The following is a 26858-nucleotide window of genomic DNA, read 5'->3' as shown; positions in this document are numbered from 1 at the left end:
AGAATACAGAGGGGCAAGTGTGTGTGTGTGTGTGTGTGTGTGTGTGTGTGTGTGTGTGTGTGTGTTTCTCATGCTCAGAGGAGAAAGGAAGTGGGGATTGGCAAAGGATTGTGGAAGGGGGTGACCATGAGGGGGGCAGTGAGTAGAATGCAAAGTGAATAAGTAAAATAATAAAAGCTAAATAAATAAAAATTTAAAAATAATTTATACCAAAACAAAGACTAAAAACGAGGTTATACTGTAAGAAACACTATCTTTTTTCTATTGTTGCTTGAATTAATCAGCCTTTAAAATAATAATTCAGAAGGTAAAACAATTTACAGAAACCAGGGAAGGAAAACTGAACTGTTGTCAGGATAAGGGAGTTAGGGAGCAATAGAAAGGAATAGTGGGATATAAGTAATCTGATCAGAGAAACAGGAAAAGGGGATCTTTAGAAAGAGGGAAGGAAATACAGAGGAGGAGAGGAGGGTAAAACGAATAGCAGAAGACAAGTGATCTGGGGGAGGGTAAGCTGAGGTGCTTAGTGGGGAAGGGAGGAGATGGGAGGTAAATACATAACAAAAGGGACGTGAGTAAAATAATAATAAAGGTGTCTGAAAAATCACAAGAAATCATAATATTGACTATTTACCTAGAAATAAAACCCTATAGCATGTGTACAAATATCTACAGACATAGTTTTAATGAACTTTTGTCATCTGGACTGCTGGCTGGTTCTCTCTCCAAGAGCCAAAGACTACCTAACAACAACAACAACAACAACAACAACAAACCCTAATTCCAAGCATAAGAAGCCCTCTTTTGAGTTGGTGGTCAGGTCTGCACAAGTAACTCCCTAAACACACAGCTCTTGCTGTTGTCCTTGGTCACCTCTCAAGGGTGGAAGATCAGTTCCCAGTGCAGAAAACACCATGCATGTTCAGTACACAGAGACCTGTGATCTGTAACCAACCAGATGGCACCATGTAAGCTTCCAAGGAGAGAAGCAACCATAGCTACTCAGCTCTGCTGCTTATGAGTCGCATTAACAACCAACTGACAAGATAATCCTGAGGGTACAATAGTAGCACACAGATTTTGGTGGTAACCAGCAGCTTTCTAGTTGGACTTAAAACCTTCTTAATAAGAGGAAAATCATGCTTGATACAAGATACCTAGTTAACTACTCAGTGCTAGTGAAGTCATGGTTATTGGAGGAGAATCTACAACCACTAATTTACTATAAACATGTGTCCTTACACCCACAGAGAAGTGTAGCCTTCATCCCGCATCAAGGAAACATCTCTTTGCCACAGAAAGAGGCCAAGAAAGAAAGCTATAACCTATCAAAATGCAGAGTTGTAGAGTCCCAGTGGACACATCAGAAAAACATTCCTCTACCTAAAGCTCAGGGAACGCTGTGCAAACTGTGGGAGGGGAGATTCTAAGAGCCAGAGGGTCAGGTCGTTTCTTATGAGACGGCGTCTCCAAGTCACATCAGAAGTTCCATCTTATCAACATGACTGGCCAAAAGTCAACTGAGCATGGATCTCACCAATGAACATGCTATACTGAACAGGGAAAAGCCCATGAGGTCTCAACCCTATACAACAATCTACAGGGAACTGTATAAAGCTGGGAGGGGCAGATAAGGTCTTCCCCATGAGAGAGCACAATTGGCCATCCAGTGTCAGTCAGCTGTGTAAACATACACACAAGTAACCTTATCTGGACAGGTTATACTTAGGAATGCAGTAACAACTAATTAAAAAAAAGTAGCCATGAATTAAAGGAGAATGCAGAGGGGTATACGGGAAGGTTTTGTGGGAGAAAAGGAAAGAGAGGATGCTATAATTCTATCATAATCTCCAAAAACCAAAACAAAACAAAGGAAAAAACCCTCAAAGTCAGGTATGTGACAGGCAGGAATACTGTAATCAGAATTCACTTCCCTTAAGATATGCAGTTAAACCATGCTTTCTCCCAGCAACTTGCTTTTCTTTGGCAATAAGAACAAAAAGCAGTGAACAGTTAGGGTTACATCTGGTACCACACATCTTGGGCTTAATAAATGAGGTCTCTAGGACATATGGTCCAGAAAGCAAAGCCCTTTTGTAACTACACAGGAAAGTAGGGTTAGATTCCCTTAGGCAGTTTTATAAGGTTTTTAACTCATGGAAAAGTTGGAGAGCACAGAGCCAATCCAATATTGGTATCCAACAGACTTAACTATGGAACAGCAAAAACAAAATGAAGCAAAACAAACAAACAAACAAACAAATAAACAAACAAAACTCTCCACAGAAAAGGCTCTGCCTTAAGAATAGCCACTGAACACTTAAAAAGTCTATAGTTATTCTGGGGTCATAGATACAACTTATGTCACATATTTATTAATTTCTCACTGTATACTAGATTCCTGGAGGGTAACAGGTAATATAAGAGACATACTCTTTGTCCTACTGAAATCCATATACTAGTAAGGAGGGGTCGTTAAGTGCAAAATCTACCTGTTGTGCAGTATATGAGAGCCTCTGTGTATCTCCAAAGCATATCCAAGTCCCCCCATCCATCTCTGCCAACTTACTGATTAATTCAGTTACATACTGTTCATTACCTTCTAGTATGCTCTAACCAAAAGATAAGCTATTGAAGAGTAAGGGGGTTTGCCTGAGACCTGCAACATGTAAAATATCCATAAACCACATAGAGCCACTTTTATGTGCCAAGGAGAATACTCAGTATATCTGGAAAACAGAGAAATGGGTGACATGGATATTTCTTAGGAAGTTTGCTACAGAATGGAAAAGATAACTGTTGGGATCAAAAGACAGAATGATAAATTCTATGCTGTTATTTTCGATGACCATTCAAAGGCTAGGAATGCAGATAGCTTTCTTTTTCTGCTAACTCATGATACCCTCTTCAGCTAAGTTGTTCTTATTCTTCCCCAAAGACAGCACTGATGCTCTGAACTCATGCTCTGGTCTTCTAGCTCCAGATAATCAGGTGCCCTGGTGATGCAAGAGGTGCTGTATTAGGGAGAAGTCTGGCTGAAGTCTTTCTTCAATGATATCTTTTCCAAGAAGGATCTTATGAAAAGGTGCTGATCAGAGAAGCAGAGAGGTAAGAAAGAACCCAAAGGGCAGCTGTTTGCAGTCATTCTGTGAAGGACACAGACACACAAGCAAATACATTTTCCTGAGATGCTGCTCTGCTCTGAGACGGTTGAAGAGTCCTGTATTTCTCTGACTGTGTCACGATATTTTCCTTTATAGACTCAGTTTTGCTTCCTGGGATGGTTTTACCATTCCTACTATCCACTTTGCTATTCATTCTGGGTTTTGTTAGCAACCAGGCATTCTACTGGCATGCTTTCAGGGACTTACTGGCAGCTTATGTCCCTGGCTGCCACCAAGTGCACCAAGTATGTTGCATAAAAGACCCTCCCCCAGATCTCTCTCTGTCTCTCTCTCTGTCTCTCTCGTCTTTGTCTCTGTCTCTCTCTCTCATTCCATCTTGTTCATTATTTCTTCCCCTTTGTCTCTCTCCAGTTCAGTCTTGCTCTCTTGTTCCCTGTCTGTTTTGTCCACTCTGTCTGCCTGTCCATCTGCCTCATGTCCCCAGTGCAAGACAGCCTCTTGCTTTTCCCTCTTCCAATAAACCTCTTACACTAGATCTGTTACAGAGGGGCACGCCTGGGCATGGGCCACCAAAGGTACCTCCGCCTTCACCGCTGCTTTATCCTATTAGTTTTGGTTTGCCTTTCTTTCCACTAGGCTCCTGAGAAGACTCTGCCTTTGTTACTTCCTCCAAGCTGGGAAACGTTCCCAGGGCATTGCCCCTTCTGCCTGTGCTGTGCTGGCATTGCTTCTTCAGGGACCTGAGACAACATTCCAGGATTGCCTTCATGGTGGGATCCAGGAAGCTCGCTGAAGGTCCTTATGCTGTTTTCCTTCCCACAGCAACAGATGTTCAGCAAATGGCAGACACCAGGGAATTCTCTGTTCTTTTCTTCACATTACCTCTGCTTGACTTCAAAACAAGTTACTGAGAAACAAGTATACAAGATGGAGATTTCAAGGATTTAAAATGGGCTGATTTTGTTTCTGAGAAAGGGCCGACAACTTAAAACTTAAAGCTGAGGTCAGGTACCCAGCCTACTGAGAATCTTGCTGATTCGTCCCCGAAGCCTGCATGCCCCCTGCAATGAGTTATTTGCTCACACAGCAGCTCATGCTTCCGTCTAGCCAGTATTTATGACATGGTGTCATGCTTTTATGCTAACATATCTGTCTCCCAACTAGACTGTGAACTCCTTCAGGAAGGAATTGTTAAAATTATTTTCACTGCCAAACTCAGCATCTGGCATACGCCATGCATGCAGGAATGTCGGCAGATTGAATGAACTTAAGGATAATATGCGTGACAAGATGTGAAAATAGAAGTTTCTGCTAAGATCTAAGATGACAGATATGATACCAGAGTGAGCTGGAAATAGCCTACCTTGGAGTTTGTGGGATGGTAACTCAGACCCATGAGTCACCTCTATGCCTTCCACTGGGATGGCAGGTCAGAGATAGTCTTCTCAGAGAAGACTAATTTACTGTGTTGAGGACCTCTTCCAGGGTGAGCTATGAGGGAGGCCTCACCCTCACCCTTCAAGCCAACAGGACTTCCTAGGTGTCTGGCACTGAGACTAGAGCATATAGTGGATTACAAATGGTTTATGCTAGAAAGGAAGCCGCTCATATCAGACTCTGTGTAGAGAAAAGAGAAGTCTTGCTTTCAGGCCCTGAAAGGCATGGTCATTCTTTACCAACTTAGCAGGTACGGGCAGTCATGGCTTGGTTTAGTTCCTGTCCAGTGTGACCACCTAAGGACACTGAAATGACCAGTCAGATCGGCTAACACAGAGGGCATTGACATCTCATGTTGTACGTGAAATATCTGCAGAGTAGAGGGTCTTCAGAAACATCTGTAGCAGAGACTTATGAGACCAAGCACTAGCCATTCACATCTAAGAGCCCGACTCTTATGCATGACACTATTCTTTGTTCCCTCCAACCACTTGTAGGAGTAGGAGAGATAATGGTAAAGATTAAGACAGAATAAAGAGCCCTGTCATATGTGCCACACTCAAGCTGCAGAAACCAGGAGATGGCTCACATTAACCATCACATCCTCCTTGATATGTGAGTTTCTGGATTCTGGCTGCGTACCCCAACCTGAGATTCATAAACCTTGTAACACCATGTTACTTTTTGCTTAGGTAACGGTCACAATTCCTCTTCCCCACAATGGAAAGGGACACTATGAGTGGAAACAAAGGCTGGTTTCATTCAGTCTCAGGAACTCTGTAGCTGCCATGCACTTGTATTCCCAGCTGCTTTGGGGGGAGGGGGCTAAGGAATGCAGATTGTTTGTGTCACTGAGTTTGAGGCTAACCCAACATGGGGAAAACCTATCTCCAAGAAGAAAGGAAGGAAGGAAAGACAGAAGGAAGAAAGCAAGGACATTTTATTGTGTGAGATGTTCTATACAAGTTTTTGCTTAACATAACTTGCTAAATAAAAATTACACATGCAAACATTATAAAGGTTAGATGAGACTATATTGAGTTGTTAATAAACTTGAGAGGTGGGTGGTTATTTTTCTCCAATTAGATTTTTTTCCACAGTGGTATATATTTGTTTTACTATTGTAGACAAATCACACAAATTCTGCATTACATTGTTTAAGCTATGGTACAGGCAGTCAAAAGGGCTCAGGCTCACCTTTATCTTTTGGAAGGCTGATAGCATTATGGGTAGCAGACACAGTACAGACACAGTACAGAGAGTGTGCACAGCAGCAATGCTGTCATCATAAACAGCACTGCTGAGAGTCCCAATTTCTCCAGATAATTACCACAAAAGTGAAACTGCATGACTCTTCTGCCTGTGGTAAATCTGGGAATCACTACAGTACAACAATATGAATTCATTATGGAAATGCTGACACATGCTAAATATAGTCTCCCCATATATTTCTGTTCAAAGGGACTTATTTGAAGTTGAGCTCTAAATTCATACTTTCTGTCAGCATGGAGGGGGCCGGACAATCTCAATTTGCAGCACGCTATCCTCTTTGTTTGAGAGTCTAGACAGCACAATGAATAGAGTGGCTTTTCTTTTCCCCTTTTGCCCACACAATGGACGCTTTTTTAAAACAAAATATTTTGTAAAATAGCATTTTAATCACTTCTTTTCTTTATCTCTCTAAGGCAGAGCTATAAATAAACCATGAAAGTTCACATTTGATTGTCACTTCTGAAAGCAAGCGCATGGCTTCTGTAGGAAAAAATGGGGTCCCTGTAGCTAGCCATGAAAGACCTCATTCATAGACTTGACCCTTCCCTGGTGTGTCAAGGCTGAGATACCAGTCAGCCCTCTGCTCCTGCTTCTTCGGAGACAGTACTCGAAGTGGCCAGGCCTCCTGTGGGCAGAGGAAACACTCGGTTGTCATGTGCTATGGACTAGCTGTGGAGTACTGTTGGGTAGGCTGTCAGGGAAGTGAGACTACATGAAGAAGGCGATAATCATCACAAGAGTGGCATAGACTGCTGCTGGCAATCTGGGGATGAGGAGACCTCTACTTCCTCTCCTTTGGAGATCCATGCCCTTACGACTTGGGGAAGACTGTCAGGTAGTCGCGATCTCAGCATGGAGCAGCAGACAAAGCCTAGAACTGTCTAGAATTACTGAATACAGAAAAAAAAATCAAGACCACCCAGTGTTGGTGAAAGACAGCCCCTAGAAGGTATGAAGCATGACCCCAGAGCTCCAACTAAACACAATCCCAGCATCCATCACTGGTTAGTTAATGTCTGTGAATGAAAAGTTGATGCCTATCACAATAGACATTGTAAGCTCATCAGAGCCAGTGTCTTCTGAGAAACATATCTGTTCTCTCAAAGGACTTGTAGTGTTCCATTAAATATTCTGGAAGAAAATTCTGGGAGTGTCATCTGCGTGATTTTTGCTCCAAACAAATTAAGATTTTCCTGTTCTTAATGCAGACTAGTATTAGGTACAACAGCTCAACAACGGGTCAGACAAAGAGTCACTTACACTGCACGGAAGCTTTCTCCAGCACTAATATACCTGTATGGTACTTTCTTGGAAGTTCACTAAATTCAGAATTTGCTATAAGCTGCTATTTCAATGTCCCATGTCACTAGGGACAGCTAGGACCTAATTTGATATACACTAATCTTTTAAAAAAATGGATAAATTTCTGAAAAAGATTCATTCAGTGGACAGTAGGTAATTGCTCAGATTCAAGCAAAAAAAATGGTGCTATAATTTTAAGTATTATCTCTTTACTTTAAGGTCAAAAATAAGAAACAGTCTGACAAGGTAAAACTGGGAAAAGCCAAAATTATCAAGGAAATAGTTTGAGATCTGAACACAGGTACATATAAAATCTTTTAGAAGTTATCAAAAACAGGGGAGCTGAGAAATAATTCAATGAACAGAGTGTTTGCCATGTTACCATGAGAACCAGAGTTCAGGTTCTTAACATCTATGTAACTGCTGGGTGGATATTGCAGTGAATCTATAAACCAGTGCATAGAAGACAGTCATCAGGGAATCTCTGCAGCAAGCTGGCAAGCTAGATTAACCTAAATCAGCAATCTCTGGCCTAGTTCCAAGACCCAGCCTCAATAAATATGGTGAAGAAAGATTAAGGAAGACCCCTGATGTTAACATTGAGTCCTCATGCATTTATGCACATACGCATGTAACTCCAAGCTTTGACCCATATACATATGCAACCTCACATATTCAAACATGAAAACATATAAACGCACACCACATATACAGACAAGCTTAAAACGTCATAAAAATTTATCTGTTGAGCATGCTTGTTATCCCAGCCCTCAGGAGGCTGAGGCAGGAGAATCAAAATGTTAGGTTCAGCCTAGATTGCACAGGGAATGTTGTTCTTGACAAAATTAATCATAATTTTAAAAATGTTATTAAAAACATATCAGCCGTAGAGCAGACCTTTAGACATTGCATAGGTGTGCTCATTTCAAAATATTTTTTGTTTCAGCTATACTTTGTCTGTTTTACAAAATAATCTATAAGCATAATATACTATGCTTTTACACAGATGTTCGCGCACTGAGATACATAAGCAAATTTCTCATGATTGATGAACCATGCGGTCCAAAAGCACTGGTGTGCACAGACAGCTTCAGCTGCCTACGGCAGCTGCCCTTTCCCAGGTGCTTACTCTGAGCTGGGAGCCATGCCACTTGTTTTACACTCATGATCCTTTATTTCTCGAAGTGTTCTCATACAGATATGATCACCTGCCCCCACTTCTTTGAATGATAGGTCTAAATATTTCCTGATATTTGGGCTTCTGAATTTTGGCTGGGCACCTTAACCTAAAGGTTTATAAACCTTGAATCACCATGTCGCTTTGTTCTTAAGTAACTCTCATAGTTGTTCGCCAGGGTAGGAAAGCCAGCTCTCCGCCACAATGGAAAAGGGCAGTCTGTGTGAAAACAGCAACTGGTTTTCAATCTGCCTCAAGAATTTTGTAGCTGGCTGCCAGTTTGTCGTGAAGCCCTGAATTTCAGGCCAGTTCTGACTCCAAGCCATTGCTTAGTTCCATACTCTGCCCACAGTGCCACCGTCCTCCTTGTAAAGAACACCTGATATTGAGTCCTCTGGACTTGAGTTCAAATCCCACTTTTGTTTATTAACTGTGTCATCCCATTGAGTATACATGTGCATATGTCTTTGGTGTGTGTGTGTGTGTGTGTGTGTGTGTGTGTGTGTGTGTGTGTGTGTGAGAGAGAGAGAGAGAGAGACAGACAGACAGACAGACAGACAGACACAGAGACAGACAGAAACAGAGAGACACAGAGAGAACCCTCTAATACAGGGATTGTACCTTTCTCAAAAGATGCTGACACATAGTTCTGAAATTCATGAATCTGTGTTCTTGAGAAACTCTGACTCATTTTACTGGAACAACAAGTTCATGTGCTAGTATGCGTGGGCTGGGACACATGACCCCCTCCATAGAAAAACAGAAAAAAAATAGCAATGTGATTTTCCTCTACAGAGTATTAAGAAATGGCTAATTGTTCTTTTGTTTCTGTTATTGTTTTTTATTTTTGGCATGGTCATCTTTTGACTTGCAGCTGGCACTTGCTCACCCCAAAGCACTAAAAGCAACATCAACTGAGAAGCAGGAAGAGATGAAGGACTGGGATGTCTTCATCATCCACCACACTGTGAAGACCAGCGTTCCAGTCAGCATTCTGAATGCACTCTGTCTATCATGGACATCCATACATATGCTTAATTACACAGGTGTGCACATCTTTTAAAACTCAGAGAGCTGTACATCAACATGTATACATTAGTTTATCTCTACTATGTCTTGATTTTCAAATTGTAAAAGCAATCACCATATATCAAATGTGTCACACATTTACATTGTATTTTTCAACAGCCTACCAAGTTGAAGCAAAACATTTTCAATCCTACGTAAAATATACCTCTATCATACTATTCTCTTGGACCTAAAGGAAGGGAGTCATGGGACATGTCCAAATCTATAGGAAATAAAGCAGCTACTAGAAAAATACTGCATACTAGAAGCAAATGGGCTTAAGTTAATTCTATTGTTTACTAGATATGCAAACCCAACCTCAGTTTTCCCATCTTCAAAATGGGAGCAATAGCATCTACTCAGAGTATTGTTGAATATTCCCTACCCAACTCTGACCACTATTCTTAATTGGTCTCTTGGTTTCACCTCCATCTTTGTACAGAAGTCCTGGCCAGTCAGAAAGTGGAAAATGTAGTGTGGTGATTAGACAATACTGTAACAGCTTGCCATCATTCACAGCTAGGCTTCTCTGCAGACTCACTCTGTGCGTGTGATCAGGCAAACATCTTGCTTTCTTTATGGGTGTTTTCTCGTCTGAAAAGTTGGCAATAACATGTCGATCATAATGTTGGCAGGTCAGTTATGTAAGAGATTTGAGGCACATCATAGCCTTATATATTTTGTTATTCTGCTGGTGTGCAGGATTCACAGGCCAGATCTGATCTTTGACTCATCACTGCACTAAAACCCATGCTTGACTCTGGCTGGACTCTGCTATTCATCCAAATAAATGTACTAAACCAATAGTATGAGGTAAATTTTGTCTCTGGGTTTTTACCCATGACACTTCTGACACTAAATGTGTGGGTCCACACTCCCCCTTGTACCAATCGACTTCCAATTCTTTAGACATCAATTAAATTCCAGCACTATCTACCCAGAGTCAGGGTCATACTTGTACTGGAAGGTTCAAGGCTGTCTCAACTTTAGTTGCAAGTCTCATGTTTCTCTATATGTCTGATGAACTACAAATCACAGGCTTCCCAATTTGCTTGAATGGATACATATAATATAGGAAATGTTTACTTACTGTTAATAATATGTTATCAGGGCTACAAATATTAGGCAGATAGAAATGCAGAAAGACAAGGATGCAGCAAGGGTCCATGCTCTCTGGGCACAGCAATCTGCATGACAAGCATGTGGTCATCAACCTAGGGTCTATCTGAATCCCATCCTTTGGAGATTTGTTAGATGAGAAAAATAGAGAGAACCTTATTCTCTATCTTGGAAAGTTAATGGAGAGCCTGAAAATTACTCATCCCCCAATCTGAAGGATCTATAGTTTTCCAGCCATTAACCTTCTCACAAGCATTCAAGAAGATACCATTTTGAAGAACTCCAAAGGTTTAAGGAGTTTGCCTTTCAGGAGCTGAAAGACAATGACAACACAATTTCTTCCCCTCTTAAAACTTGCAGTGAACACCAAGAGTTTCTGATGAAATTCAGACTTCGTAAAAATCTCAGTGTCTGAAATCTTCATGATGGAATTTGTGTCTGTTTTCAGCACTGCTGTATTCATTACCCTCCTAGTGAGCCATTCTAGAAATATTAACTTTCGGGCTATGACTGACCATGCTAAAATTGCTCCTTCCCAATTTGTACCTCTCCCAGTAATCTTTGAGGACTGTCCTTTTCTTTTAGGGCCTCCCTCTTCAAATACACTTTCTCCAAGACTTACCTTTGGCCACCCTTAATTGGCCTCAAGTGTTGAGTTTGACTCAATCCACTTCTAAATACCAGTGGCTGTACCATCACACTTTCTTAACTTCACAACACAGTGAAGTTTCTTAGCCTCCTACACAGTGTCATCTGACGTTTTATTGCTAATTGGCTTAATCTTTACTTCATTTCACGAGGTCTCTCACTTCATCTTTTTCCAGAAGCAGAAGCACTTGGCAGCCTTCTTCATGTATCACCAGTTTTTAGTAGAGTATTAAGAGTTAGCTGAGAGGATGAATTTATCAAATGTATATTTAATGTAAGGACTGTACATTTGATTGTCAAATTCTGGGGTGGAGAGGGAGGACTCTATCCCTTTTAAATGAGGAAGCTCAGGTTCAGAGCATTCACACGATTTTCCTAAATTAATAAATTACAAGCTTGCTTCAAGTCATGAGTAAAATGGGGTCCATTTCAGGAGCCCATGCTCACCAGGGAGATGTCTAGGCTGAGGCCATCACAGTTACCCTCCATGTGATGACTCTGAGACCCTGTAAAATTCTCAAAGCTTTCTTTTCCCCTGTCAAGGTCACATTTAACCATGGTCACTACATTGTGCTTATATAAAGAGAAAGGCAGATTCATTGATGTTAAGAGAAACTGCTCATGTTACTTTTTGAAACAAACTAAACAAAATTACTACCATCTGTATGACCCTGAGCAAGACCTTTCCCATTCCTTGACCTCACTTATCTGCAGAGTGAAAGCATTTGCTTAAATTATCTCTAAAATCTTGCCAGCTCTGCAGTCAGTTTTGTGGGGGTGGGGGTGGTAGGGTGGCTGTGTTTGCACTGTGTGAGCTATCATAATTAACTTTCATCCAACAAGTGTTACTCTTGAGTTTCTGAGGTTTCCCTAGTCTCATTCCAACAAAACACACATCCACTAAACTTCATGGAAACACAACATTTTATCTTGATTAATCATGGGTCATCATAGCACAGGGGAGCGACTCTATCCCTGTTAAGAAGGTTGGGGGTAGAGTCCTAATACATAGCCTGACTGGTAAGGACTGGGTCTAAATATGAATATTGAGCAATTCATCCTATTTATGTGAACGTGACTCATTTTTATCTGATTTCTAAGGCTTCTTACTAAAAACATCAGAAAGATCATAGGCTCTAAAAATGTAAACAGGCTCAATTAGTCACTTATTGTTTACTGAAACTGATATGATCCTGGTGATAAAGTGTTGCAGTGAGCTGTACAAGAAACAGTGGCCATGTCAACAATAACAGTGGTAGTAGTGGTGGCAGCTAGTATTTTATAAAGTATTTACTATGGCTAATGCTATACAAACACCCACTGATTCCTTCAGTTGAAAGATCAAGTTCTGAAACCTATTCTTAACTAAGTATTATGGACTTCAGAGAGGGCCAAGTCCATTGAATATTTTTAGTTTCATTTAATTCTTCATTCTAATATCATAAATTTTTAGTTTTTAAAAATTACTTGAGTTTTGAGAATTTCACACAATATATTGTGATCATGTTTTTTTTTCCCCCTTCCCCAAATCCTCCCAGATTTCTCTCTACTTCTGTGCCAAATCAATTTCATGTTCTTTCTCACTCTTAAAACAAAACAGAAACCAGAGAGCTGAAGAGGTGGCTTAGCAGGTAAGAGCAATGGCTGCTTCTTCAGAGGATCCAGGCTCAATCCCAGCACCCACAGCAGCTCACAACCCTCCATAATTCCAGTTCTGCAGGTTCACTGACTTATTCTGACCTCCTTGGGCACCAGGCACATACACAGATTGATACACGCAGGCAAGGCCACCATACACATAAAGTAAAAGGAAATAAATCTTAAAACCAAACCCAAAGTACAAAAACATATGGGGTCCTTTTTTGTTAGCTATTCCTGATCATGGGGCCTGCCCTGGAGCGTGGTTGATACTGGTTGATACACTCAGTATCACTCCACTGAAGAAAGCTGGTTTTCACTCTTTCAGCAATTCCTAATCGCAAACACCTTCTCTGATTCCTGGCCAGGAGCAGGGCTTTGTGTCCACTTCCCCCTTTTCCAAGCTCAGGTTTGTCTGGCTGGAGCTTATGCAGGTCTTGTGCTGCTATCTCTGCCAGTTCATACTGCACCAGCCTCATTCTATCTGAAAATACTGTCTCCTTAAAATCATTTACTCCCCCTGCCTCTGCTTCTGCATAGATCCCTGAGCCTTTAGGTCAGGGTATGATAGAGACACCCTACTTAGATCTGAGCACTCCAGAACCATTCACTCTGTTTCTATGTTAATTATCTATTGCAAGTAGAAGACTCAGATGAGGGTTAAGTGATGCACTCATCTATGGGCATAGCAACATGTCATTAAGAATCATTTTATTGCTATATTATTTAACAGAAAAATAGTACTATGTTTTGCCCTAGACTTCATGAATTATCTAGTTGTATACTCTTAACCTTATTATGTCAGATATGGGTTGTATCTCATGGAATGGGCCTTGAACTCAATAAACGTGGTTGGTTACTCCCATAACATGTTTGCCACTACTGTAATAGTGGGCAAATGTACTAGGTTGCTATTATAGCTCACAGGATTCATAGCTTGGTGCTGTTTATGATCACTTTTCTCCTCTGAGAGCATGTACAGCACTTTCCAGCACTATGAATGCTAGCCAATAGGGCTGAAGCTTCCAGTTGAGTACGAGCAAGCTTTTTTCTCCATCTTCCATATTTAGCAGTAGGATCTCAGCATTTTGTTGTAATGTAATCACCTGTAAAGTTTGAGGGGGCTGTCCATGGGACTCCTTCAACCAATGACTCAAAAAAGTTGTAACCCACTACTAGTACTAGGGATTTATTTGGCAGCATATGATTTCTGATCGAGATATTGTTTCCCTCATTATATAACTCTATATAGTAATATCATTAGACTCCTTTTCCATACATATATATTTTAGGAAGCTTCCATATAGTAGGCTTCCATATGGATTTTTAAAAAGACTTTAGTGTTAAGTCAGCAATTGGCAGGCATTTTCTAGGAAAGGAGAAATAGAATGTAACATTAGAAAAGAACATAGGGGAAATTGGAACAGAAGGAATAATATAGGGAGGGGTAAGTAACAATAATGGAAAATTTAATATCTATTTCATGGGTTGTTGTATGTGCCAAACATCTTAAAGTATCATTAGGAGTCATCATAGTGTTTAATTATTAACTGAAATGAAATTGTTTTTCTAGAAAGTTTATTAAAAGGTTAGAGCTGTCATTTCTGTGTTTCAAGTCAGCTGAGATGGGTGGTCTTGGGTGGGTGCAGTTTGTCAATATTCTCATAGTTCCTCATCATTTGCAGAATAGTGAATAAGATTTCAGATCCATATCTGAGGTTTATTTCAGCTGACAGAGTCACAGCAATACACCTCCCCTGCACTGGACCGCTTTTGCCAGCCTTTCCTTCATAGTAATCTATCCAGTAAAGCTCAGGTTCCTGAACCATATACCCTTCCCAAGAATACTTCAGGGTCTGTTTATAAGACCACATGATGCTATTTGTTTTTAATTTGAACTCTAGCATTCCCAGAGCCAAACACTGAAACTCAGCTTTTAGGCTTGCTATACTTCCATACATTCCTATAGCCATACAGATCAGTTATCTCATTTGTATAATCATTTCTACCAAATGTTACTCCTAATTCCTTGGAAATTTATTCCATCCTTTTCTCATAACTTCTAGCCTTCTTTCTTTTAGTGTAAATTACAGACTGTGATATGGCCATCCATATTAAGCCAGCACATATTTATGTCAGATATATTGACCAACACCACCATTAACATTCTCTTAATCATCTGGGTAGAGCTATTTTCTAGAACACACTGAATTGTTTTGGTCTTCTCTAGTTGGATGTGAGGCTTGCTCCACAGAGAGAACTCTATGTTTGCTACTGTAAACCCAGGCAACAGCCCATGCCTGAGGAGGTCATAGACCCAAGGGACCTACTACTGTTGTTTAACCAGATTGATCAAACTGCCTTCTAAACATCTATCCTTATTCCCACAGTCAAAACAGCTGTCACACTTCATCAGAGTTGCTTCTTTTTGTACTGAACAGCAGTCAGCGTGAAGACTTGAGCCTATCCAAGATGTTTATGGATTAGAGATAATTAAGGGCACAGCCCTAAATAAGACATCCATTCTATTTCTTCTAAAGTTCAGGGAACATTTCAGATAAGCAGTGAGGAATAATATAACAGCTGAAAAATAGGGAAGAGGGTCACAAAATGTCATCTTCTAGGCATCACACCACCAATGCAAACATGACCTCACAGGAACTGTAGCTACTTGTATTGGGTCTGCACACAACTTGTCAACAATCATTCATGGATGTGAGTAGGTTTCATGAAATCATTCCCTTATTTCTAAACTACTTACTATTAGTATAATCTAGAAGAAGGAGAGTCATTGTTCTCAGTTGTGTACTCGGTGCTGAGCCCACCAGGCTCCAATGGATAAACAGCTCTACATCTATATAGTCCCAGAAATAGCTCTGTTCAAACTCAGGGTAGAAGGTCATGAGAATCACTATGGATTATATACACATATGAAATAGTTAAGGGTTAAATTAATTAATGAGATTTACAATATGCAATGGTATTAGCAGAGTGAACATAGACTGAGCTGCTCAGGATGCTGGCACAATAGGTTTGTGGCTTTATGCTGACATAGATGAACAACCATATAACCTAGGACACCCTTTATGCATTCATCTATCATGCTCCCCATAGTTCCCAGCTTTGGCATCACCAGCTATTCTGAGTCAGAGTCATCTCTTTGGCAGTGGAGCCTAGTCTTATAATTCCTCTGGCTAACCCTGAATTCATTTCAAATCAACCTTAAGAAGAAGATAAGCAAAGAAGTTGAATGCAAAAGAAGGGAAGAAGTTGAGGAGACCAGGGAAAAGAAGGATTGGAAGAAAAGTGGGAAACTAGTGGGAGAGAGATAAAATAGGGGTCCAGCAGAGAGAGGGAATGGAGGACAGTACATCCAGGAAAAACCTTTCAAGATGATAAATCTTTTCTGTGTTACCCCAGTAGCCCTGGTTTCCTTTCAGTTTGCCATTTAGCACACAGTAGAATAGCTATCCTTTTACTCATAGGTCTCCTCCACTGGGCTGTAAGAGTTAGAGGGCATTTATTTTATCCTTACTCAAAACAATTCATATAAATAATTCAATCATACATTTTGAAATAATAAACAGATGATGAAACGGATTCATAAGTTAATGGAAAAACTCAGGGTGGCATATCTACACAAAATTAGGCTCTTGGTTATATATTGCAGTATTTCCTCGATGTACAATGGGTACATTCTTCATAGACAGTTATAAGACAATTAAGACTCTGGGTTCTAGACTGCCCTTCAATCTCTACTAGCTAACTAAATGGCTTGGGCAATTTACAAAATGCTTTCACCTCAACTTACTCATAAGGAAAATAGAAATAATATAACTGCTTATAGAACTGTTAAGGTAAGATAAAAATGTATGGGAATGATTAATAATGGCATCTTGCATTAAGTACTACCTAAAAGTATTAGTTATTTTGATGACAGTTATTATACCTATTTCTTTCTCAGTTCTATACAAAATATTGTCATGTTCTCTCAGGCAGCACTTCCTGATCTTCTCTATGACATGTCACAGGACAGGGCTGTGATGAAAGGGAAATGAAATTTAGGAACCATTCAATACTGAATGCCATCTGACTCCTCTAGTTCATGAGGAAGGAAGGAAGATGAACAATGAACAGGAAAAAAAATGTTGTAGGCAACAAAAGCTGTATGTGCTTCTAGGAATGGAAAATGGAATTTAGTTTTGGGTTGGACTTTCAGGCATTTCATATAAAACAAATGAAGAAAACAACGATGTCAGCTGTGTTTATGAACATAAGCTTGTTTGGGCTTTCACAAGACAGGGATTCAATCTGCTTCCCTCCAGAAACAATATTACAGACAAGCACATGATGTAGTGGAAAACAACTGATGCAGGAATCAGGAGGCTCCGAGTCTGTATTAATCTCAGTCTGGGTTCAGTTATTTGATTAAGTTGCCTCATTTCGTTGAATCTCAATTTCTTCTTCAAGATGGAAAGTCTGAGCCAGAATGTTAGTTTTATTGATGAACGAATAAATGCTATAAATTATTGTGCCCCAGGTGTTGTGTTATGCACCATGGATATAATAGGGAACCAAGAATCTCTGCCTCACTATGCCTTCATTTAGGCTGGACCAAAGATACTATAGCAGAGACTAAGAGAGAGTGGAATCTAGTATATGGTATATCTACTAGTGTTATCATCTATAGGTCTTGTTTTGACAACCATTAACATTTCACAGCTTCCTGTCATATCTAGAAGACACTAGCAATGGACTTTTTCTATTTGGCTTTTTCTATCTTCATTTATTTAATCCCCTAGTCTTATGCCTAGGGATTGTAATATACCTTCAAAGATGCATCAACTGAGGCTGGCCACCCCAAAAGTCACTTATTTTTTGCATCTTGACTGGTTGTAGATCTCTGCAATATCCTCCATCAGTTGAAAAAAGAAGCTTTTTTGACGAAGGTAAGAGATACAATTATCTCTGTGTTTAATATTCACTTATTTTACTGTTCTAGATAAGACTTCAAGCACTATATTAGGTAGGAGTGAATAAATTGGAAAATCATTGTCTTGTTCTTGATTTTAATGGAAATGCTTTGAGTTTAGCATGGTGTTGGCTATGGGTTTGTTGTACATTGCCTTTATCATGTTGAGATATGTTCCCTGTATCCTTAAATACTCCAGATCTTTTATCACAAAGGGATGTTAGAGTCTGTCAAAGGCCCTTTTTGCATATAATGAGATGATCATGCTTTTTTCTTGAGTCTATTTATGTGGTGGATTACATTTATTGATTTATGCATGTGGAATCGTCCCTGCATTTCTGGGACAAAGCCAACATGACCATGGTGGATAATCCTTTTCATGTGTTCCTGAATTCAGGTTGCAAATATTTTATTGAGAATTTTCTATCTATGCTCATTGGAGAGATCAGACTATAGTTTTCTTTCTGGCTATTGTTGGATCTTTGTATGGTTTGGTGCTGGGGTAACCGTGGCTTCACAGAATAGAATGAGAAAGTGTCCTTTCCTGTTTTACAGAATGATTTGAGAAGTGTTAGCGTTAGATCTTCTCTGAAGGTCTAGTAGACTTCTGTGCTGAACCATTTGGCCATGAGCTTTTTTAGTTGGGAGATTGTTAATTAGCTTGTATCTCATTGATGCTGTGGATCTATTGAAATTAGTTATGTCATCTTGATTTAAGTTGGGTGGGTCATGTGCATCTAGAGGGTCGTCTTTTATTTTAGTTTAATTTTAAGGTTAGTAGATAGTTGATTTTTAACATGTGTACTTATGATTCTCTGGATTTCTCATTTCTGTTACAATTTTCTGTTCATTTCTAATTTTATTAATTTGAGTCTCCCCTCTTTTTCCTTTGGTTAACCTGGATAAAGTTTTGTCAATCTTGCTAATTTTTAAAGAACCAGCTTTTACTTCTGCTGCATCTGGCCTGTACCTTCAACTCTCCTGGGCTCTCTTCAAGGACTCTGACACTATCACATGGTGCCAAATGTCACTTGCTCCGTGGTCCCTTCAATCTTCAGTTTTCAACTGCAACTGTGGCTACACATTCAACAATGGCTTCTCTTGGTGCCAAGACAGAGCTTCTCTCTATTTCCCTTCATGCCTTGAAAAACATGGAAGACTCTTGCACATTACCAATTTCATCTGCCAGTAAAATGTACCTCCTTTGTCCCTTCTGGACCACAGCCTGCATGTGCTGACCCCGAGGAAACACTTCCCAGAAGATCCTGCCTCAGTGATGCTGGTCTTTTCTTAATCACCACCGATTTCTCAGGTCCAGCTAACCAGCATTGATTTCCCCAGCAAAGCAAAGCAAAGGTTTCACTAATGGATGTTTACTTAGGGATGGCTGGTGGTTGAGAATAAATAGATCATTTATGAGAGGAAAGATGGGGATGGAAGCTAAACGATTTAATGGAAACATTGTGGGAAATAGGAAACAAAGCTAACATAGCATATTGACCAGATTCTTGCCAGGAACTTGACATTACTGCAGTAAGCTTGAGAAAGTATTCACTAAAAAATTAGACACTGAGATGGGTAAGAGGACTCAGTGGGTAAAGGCGCTTGCCACCAAGGCTAACAACCTGAGTTCAGTCTCCAGGATCCACATGACTGAAGGAGAGAACTGACTCCTGAAAGTTGTCCTCTGACATTCACATGTGTGCCGTGGCACATGCATATTAAAATAAAGCAAACTGAAATTAAAAATAAACGAGAAAGAGTGGATTATGAAAGGAAATAAGAATTTGTAGACCAGGAACAGTAGGGAACCGTTTGTACCTCTTAGTTTGAAGAAGTGAAGGGAGAGAAAACAGGTTCCCACCACACAGAGATACTTGTCTGCATGAGACTACCTCTGTAGTAGGTGAGGCAGTAAATGGATGCAGCCAACTTATAGTAACCCTGCAGAGGATGCTGGAATAATAATAATAATAATAATAATAATAATAATAATAATAACAACAACAACAACTCTAGCTTTCTGCTTGTGTCTCCTAATGGCCAACCCCAAGTAGACAACAAGAATAAGGGTGCCCGCCCTGCGTGCTGGTGATTGACATGTAGTTACAGAAGTCTGCCTTATGCTTCATGTGCAGTCTCTCATCCTGGTCCAGGGTTAAGAGTGATGGGGAAACAGATGACATTCAGAATGAATGCACACATGAAAGAGGACAGATGAGTGGGAAGAGATGAAACCAAAATGATTCTCAGGAAATCCTTCAGCCCTTTAGAGTCAAGCACGCCAAGACCCAAAGAATGCCATGGTTTTCTTGAGGCAGCAGGCTTAGTCATAACGTCAGGAAGCAGGCCTGACAAGCTTGACAGCACTTTCTACCTACTGCTCCACATACAGTGATTTAGTGGAATGGCAAGGGAAGGGTACCTTAATGCTCATTTAAGCATGTACCTGAAGGTGAAGCACTACCAGAACTTCCTTCGTTCAATGTGTAAACTCCTGAACACTGAGAAGCCAGGACTCAGCAGGCTGTGAAGAAGGTGAAAACAGAGTCATGTTCTACTCCGTACCTCACAGTATGTTTGCTTTAATCTCAAGGCAGTACCTGGGTAGCTAAAATTGTCCCCCTAGTTCTTCTGGTTTGGGCAGGAAGGGTAGAGAGGATATGGCAGACCCTAACCAGAGTCTTCAGGGACCTGTCTTCCTTGTCAAATTGTATTCATTCTAAGAACATGAACTACGAAGCTGAGAATGTGGGCAGAACCCAGGAAGTACTAGTGATAGCTAGGTGAGCATCCCCAGGTGCACTGAGATTCCAAGGACGCACAGGCACTAAGAGATGATGTTGCAGAGCATGTATCTATCCAAGGAGGAAACAGACTGAGGTTGAAGGACATGGGCTGAAGTAACACCGGAAGAGTGACAAAGGCACTGCTTAGGTAGGATCTAGGGACCTAACATCTCTTGATCCATTTAAAATGCCTTTACAGAATTTTCCCAATACCTGGTGCATAGGTAAGAGAATTAAAGGAGACCAAGCATCAAAGCTGCCGGCACATGTGAATGCCGAGCAAAGGCCAATGCTGCTGCTTTCCTGCCCCTCTAGTCCTGCTCCTCTGCTCTAAACATTGCTTTCATGTCCCAAATGTACAACCATTGCTTTCATGTCCCAAACGTACAACTTTTGACATCAGATTCTGGTCACGTAAGATGGTAGTGGCTTTTCTACAGCAAATCACAATTGTTATAAACTCTGTCAATGTTGTTTTGGTTGTACTGTGCCTTGGTTGGGTGTATGTGACCTGAGGTCACCCTTCTGAGAACACCACAGCATTCTGGATTATGACTTCCCCCATCTTTGAATAAACATGGAAAGCTTTCTTTACCTCTTGGTCCAGTGCTTGTTTGCCATCTGGTCCCTGGTTTGGCTACATCTGCATTTACTTAAGGACTTTACTTGAAGGCCAGGTTTACATATGGGAAGAATGGGAGGGCTTTCCTGATTTCTTCCATATGTTCATTTATTCATATATTATGATTTCTGTAATCTCACCAATGTCGAGTCCTTCAGACAATCCTTATACTGTTCCTTGGGGACCAGATTCTTTGTGTGTTCAGCTGGGAGTGTCTCTGGGAACATTTTTTTTTTACATGCCATTACCTCTAGTGTAGCTCAGCATGGCTTCTAGATGAGAACAAAATTAATGTTCTCAAAGAGGTAGGTTTTTTTCCTTACAGAGAGGGTTAATCTACTTTGAAAGATCTGTGGAAAGAAGCAGGAAACCCCAGAGCTGGCTCCCCTCCTCAGTTGTAAATGCTCAGAATTAGGTATGTGTTCGACCCTCCCCATGCCTGCTGTCCTGATCTCTTTGTTCTGGGACTCACAGATCAGTGTTTTAAGTCCTGGGATAGGCTTTCCCCACTTTCAGCTCCTGAACACAGGCTTGTGAAGGGGAGAGGTCCTAGGGGAATCTCATGCTGTGCATTTTGTGATACTGGAACAATACAGGCTGAGTTGTACTTCCTGTTTTTACAAAGCCATTTCAATTCCTTCCCTACAATACCTCCAGATCTGAGCTGAGTGTGGAGGCAAGAACTCTGGGAAGACCTGGTTTGAGACTTGCCTATTCTACTAGCCTAGGCAGGCTTTTTAATTTTTCTAAGCTTTGTCTTCTCTAAAGTAGGAGCAAGGTTTGCCTGGTAAGGATGGAGTGAATATTAATATTGCTGTGCATAAAGCAAGCATCCACAAATGCTCCCTAATGTGGAGTCACTGGGGAAAATGCCATAATGTGAAGGATCCCTTGCTGGAGAGAGCTGACATGCTCACAGATGGCCAGGAGATTGCCCGCTACAAAGGCTGGGACTTGAGTTTTGGCTGTAGATCCTTCTCAGCTGAGGAGAGCTGGGCAGCATCCAGTGGGGCCCAGATGTCAGCCAAAGGAGGAGAATGGCTTAACCCTTACCTCAGTGGTCTGATAAGCGGAAAAGAAACGCTCTGGGGTCCAGGACCTTTGTGCAGAAAGTAATATGTGTGTGTGTGTGTGTGTGTGTGTGTGTGTGTGTGTAAACATCACCCAATTACTTGAAAGGTTCTTTACACTGTCCTGCACATCAGATATTAAAACTCAAAACAACAATGGATTCTTTCAGCAATGAGTTGGGATTTGACTTGATAGACTGGTTAGGCTATTTGCAGCTTGGGAAGAAATATTCAACTTAGTTTATGTACAAAGAACATATTATTAGTCTGCTAAGTTACCAAGAACTCTGTCAGGTAAGTGACAGGGGCAAGATAAGAACTGTTCCTATAACCAGCCTTCTTGTCCACTCTGCTTATCAGTATGAGGAAGAATAGCACAGCAAAGGTGATCCCATAGCTGTCTCCTGAGACCCTTTCTGCCTCCTTAGAAAAGCAACCCACACCAGGTGGAGAGATGGAAATCTCCTAGCCCAAGGGGCTGTTATGGGGCTCTGAGAATCCAGATGAGGAGCGTGGCATTCCTGGAGGTTTCCTACTGTATGTTTCTGCATGCCCACGGTCCTCATGGATATCATGCCTGCACTGAGATTCCAAGGACACACAGGCTCTAACAGATGATGTTGCAGAGCATGTATCTATTCAAGGAGGAAACAGAAAGGTTGAAGGGCATGGGCTGAAGTAACACCGGATGAGTGACAAAGGCACTGCTTAGGGCAGCTAGGGTGAGAGCTGTGTCAGGGAGACAGTGCCCTGAGGTTGACAGGGCTGCACTCTGGGGACCTGACATCTCCCAGGAGCTCCAAGAAGCCACAGCTGCTGCCCTCCGGTGTCTTGGAATGTTAAGCATAGCAGGGAGCATGTGAAGAGGTACAGGCAGGAATGAAGTATTTATTATAATATCCAGACATGAAAGGCATGCTGAAGACTGACCATAGGCTCTGGTGATAGATCAAAAGCAGAGATCAGAAAGAGACAGAAGCCATCAGAGATAATGGACTCCCTCTGAGGTTTCTGGTCTTGGGTTCATGAACTACTTAGGAAGAGCACTGAGGATCTGAACAGTACAGCCGAGGTGACCCCACAGCTGTCTCCTGAGGCCCTTTCCGGCTCCAGAGGAGAGCAAGCGACACCAGGTGGAGTAATGGAATTCCTCTACCCCCAAGGGGCTGCTCCTGGGCCCTGAGAATCTAGAGACTATTTGCACAGAGCTGCCTTCTCCTTGCAGGAACACGGGGGGGGGGGGCGGGGGGGGCAAGGGGGATGACCAGGAATGAGAGCTTCAGCTTCTCCCGCTGTTCAGTGGACAACAGTGAGAACAAGATCAAGAGAAGGATCCGTCCTGGAACTGCAAAGCTTATGTCAGCTCATCATGTGAATCAAGCCCAATTATTCAGGAAGAGGTGAATCTGTCCTTGGAGGTGCTACAAGACCTGGCACTTACACCCGAGATGTGATTTTTTTTTAATCCTCTTTCTTTTTAAAGCAGCAGACAGCCAGAAAGTTTAAATGTCACCTCTGGGTACCCAATACAGTGTCTTAGCTTCACACGTTTCCAGAGAGGGCATCTTTCAGTTTCTCGAGGTGGGAATAGGAGCACAAAAACATACATAACAGGGGTAAGACACTCGGGCATGGAAAAATACCAAGCTCTCATACATAGAAACTATGGCTGCTGGGAACCACTACAGCCTTTTTCTGGGGGGTGCTATAGTCCATGTGGGCTTTGGACAGGGCGTTCAGGGAAAACACAAACACAGCAGATTTACAAGGCTAGAGTGGTGAATTGGGGGCAGGCAAGATGTAGGTGGATTGTGGAGAAAGCCAAACTAAACTCAAGATTTAGTTCCAGCAGAGAAAGCCTGGTGAAAAGGGGAATAAACAAAGGCTGGGCTGGAGTGACAACCAGGTGTGAGGCAGGATACACCTGGGAGCTCTGGATGAACTTGGTACTTATCCTAAAATCCATGGGAGAAACTGAATGAGGCTGTTTTAAAAGATATGCCTTGTACCAACCCATGGCTTCTCCACTTTGGCAGGGTGAATACTGTAATCTGGGCATGGGTGACAGTGGTTTGCCAGTGAGCTAGCTAGACTCTATGCCTTCCTCTCCTGCTTGCCCTCTTTCCCATTAGTTATTTCATTAGGCAGAAGGCATGGTGATGCAGGGTGCATCCTGCTCAGATGGTTTCCCTGTGGCCAAATTTTTTCATCTGTCTTCAAGGCTCCCTCCCTGTCCTCCCCACAGGGCTCCAGACTCCTTGTTGCCTGCCTGCTGAGAGGCAGCAGCTGTTGGCATGGAGAGCAACTCCCAGCTGTTCACCCAAATTCTCTCACAAGCTTTGCTGAGTGTCAATGCTTTTAATTAGGTAAAATCAGATGGGGGCAGGCGAATAGAGGAGCAAGAGAGGCCTAATTTTAGCTGGAGACAAGAGGACTTTCCCCGAAATACACTGATCTCGAAATACTTAGCTAAGTGCATATGCACACACAGGGAGAGGATTTAAAGAGCCACAGAAGTAAAATTTAAAGGCTAAATGGGACCAGCGCCACCTCTCTGAACAACTGGAGTGAAGAGAAATGAGAACAGGCTGCACCCTCATTCTGGACCAGGCGCTGTGCCAGATGTTTTACGTGTAGCAACTCAGCCTTGTGTGCAACAATACCTTCCTTCTCACGAGAGGATAGTTTGGGGCTCATCATTGCCCTCTACAGATGGGGAAACTGAGGCTCCAGAAGTTTAAACTCTGGTCTCTCTCACTTCCCCTGTCTAATAAGAGGAGAAATAGGACATCAAGCCTTTTATATCCTTAAAGGAATCATGTAGGGATAGACTCTATAGCTGTTCTATGGTTGGCCATTTTTCCAACCTGAAATCCCTCCTGTACATGATATGCTGGAGGAGCAAAGAAACTGTCATGAGCAATTTTCAGGAAGATTCCTGCGTGGGAGAATGCCTTTCTGTCTCACTCCAGCAAACCCCATTGCTGTCTGTAACCAAAGAGGACACACTGCTTGGCTCTGGCATCTGGACTGGGTAACTGTCCTTGGTCTCTCCTTCAAGGTAGAATCTGGACTCCTTCAGAATACAGCCCACCTGGTAGGGATGTGTCACATCTACTTCCTTCAGCTTGGCTCAGGCCTAAGAAGTCTCTTCACTGGGAAGCTCCCAGTGAGGTTTTCCATACACATCTGGAAGCTTTCCACAATGGGCCTTTGAAGCAGCCTGCAGCATTCCGGGAAAGCCTGGCTCACTGAGCGGAGGTTTCAAGAGAAGCCCACATTTATTTTTCTTTCCCGCCTTCTCTGAGGAAACCTCCCCCCAGTGGCTTTGTGGGCATTTGCAAAGCAGCTCTGATTTTTATCTTACTACTTTGGGGGCTCAGCTCTCTCTGAGAAGCGAACAATGACGGCACAGTCCAAGTGTGGCATGGGATAATGGATGAGGATCACTGGATGCTGGGCTCCTTAGGACCCTTTGAGCCCTGCCTGACTCATCTTCACAGTTGAGAAAATGACTTGCTCCATTGCTCAGCACTGGCGACATTTTGCCCACTCAAAGAAAGTATCTAAGGCTGGGCCTTCTGAGCTGACATGAATTAACAGTGACATGCCTTTCGTGGAACAGGAGGAAGCTGAAGAAAATCACTTTCTACAAAGTCTGACTCCTAGTTCAGCAAGTCTGTGGGGCTCCTTCTCAGGGTCAGTCCCTTTCACCTGACCTAAGCGCTGCTCCTTCTATACAACTTAGCTCACACAAGACTCCTTCCTGAGATGTTTTACCACTCTGCCAATTGTGTTAGTTTTTAAGTCCTTAATTTTTCAGTGTCTCCCTACTTTTATTCATAGTGTGATATTTCTGTTTTAAGGGGATATATAGCCTACAAGCCCCTGTAGTAACTACAGACATGTTTCTGCTTTGATTGAACCTCAGTACCAAGCACAGAGCTCAGTTTATCCGTGTGTTCAGTGAATGCCTGGGCATTAATTAGTCCACATGACCAATATTACTCAGTTCCTACTCTGAGTCATACAGCCATGATGAGAACAGACACAGGGCCTACTTCCAGAAGTTTACATTGTAGCAGGGAAATCCGGAAACCCACTAGGAAATGTATACCTTCAAATAAGGGGGGCTAGGGCAACAGTAAAGAAATTCAGTAGCCGGATGTGATGGCGCACACCTTTAATCCCAGCACTTTCCAGGCAGAGGCAGGCAGATCTCTGATTTTGAAGCCAGCCTGGTCTGCAAAATGTTCTAGAACTGCCAGGGATACAGAGAGAAACCCTGTCTCAAAAACCAAAACCACCACCTCCCAAAGAAATACAGCAAAAAGAGACTCCTGATTGCAGCTCCATCACATGGGATCCAGACAACAGGAAAAGCCAGCAAACTCCCAACTACAGACTCTTCTTGAGTTAAAATTAGGTAGAAAACTGAGGTTAATGTGCAAACTTGGACCCAAAAATCTAGAAACAGAAGAATCCAGTCACAGCTAGAGCTTGCCAGGACTAGCAGACACATTTTGGTGACAGCCTGAAGTGCTGGAGACTGAATATGGAAGAGCGTGAGAAAAACTTCTGACAGCCACAACCTAAGTGGGGGAAGGGCATGCTTTCAT

The 26858-nt window shown here is 41.8% G+C and overlaps 1 protein-coding gene across 15 annotated transcripts in view; it reads right to left on the bottom strand.

The window, feature by feature from the left end:
• The window catches only part of Fggy (FGGY carbohydrate kinase domain containing), a 369460-nt gene that overhangs the window by 4676 nt on the left and 337926 nt on the right, over positions 1–26858 (bottom strand). For 2 of the 15 annotated variants that reach the window (XM_017320430.2, XM_017320429.1), the window contains one exon: positions 10376–10568. The exons of 12 other annotated variants lie outside the window; for them this stretch is intronic. In XM_017320430.2, the coding sequence (XP_017175919.1) occupies positions 10391–10568 (178 nt within the window). In that variant the 3' untranslated portion in view covers positions 10376–10390. Of the gene's footprint in view, positions 1–10375; positions 10569–26858 lie in introns of those variants that run through there. One more of the 15 variants, XM_011240636.1, reaches the window with a different exon arrangement.

The sequence above is a fragment of the Mus musculus genome, chromosome 4 (genome assembly GCF_000001635.26).
Source record: "Mus musculus strain C57BL/6J chromosome 4, GRCm38.p6 C57BL/6J".
Classification (NCBI taxonomy): Eukaryota; Metazoa; Chordata; class Mammalia; order Rodentia; family Muridae; genus Mus; species Mus musculus.
The sequence above is the reverse complement of the archived record's forward strand: the minus strand, read 5'-3'. Positions and strand labels throughout refer to the sequence as shown.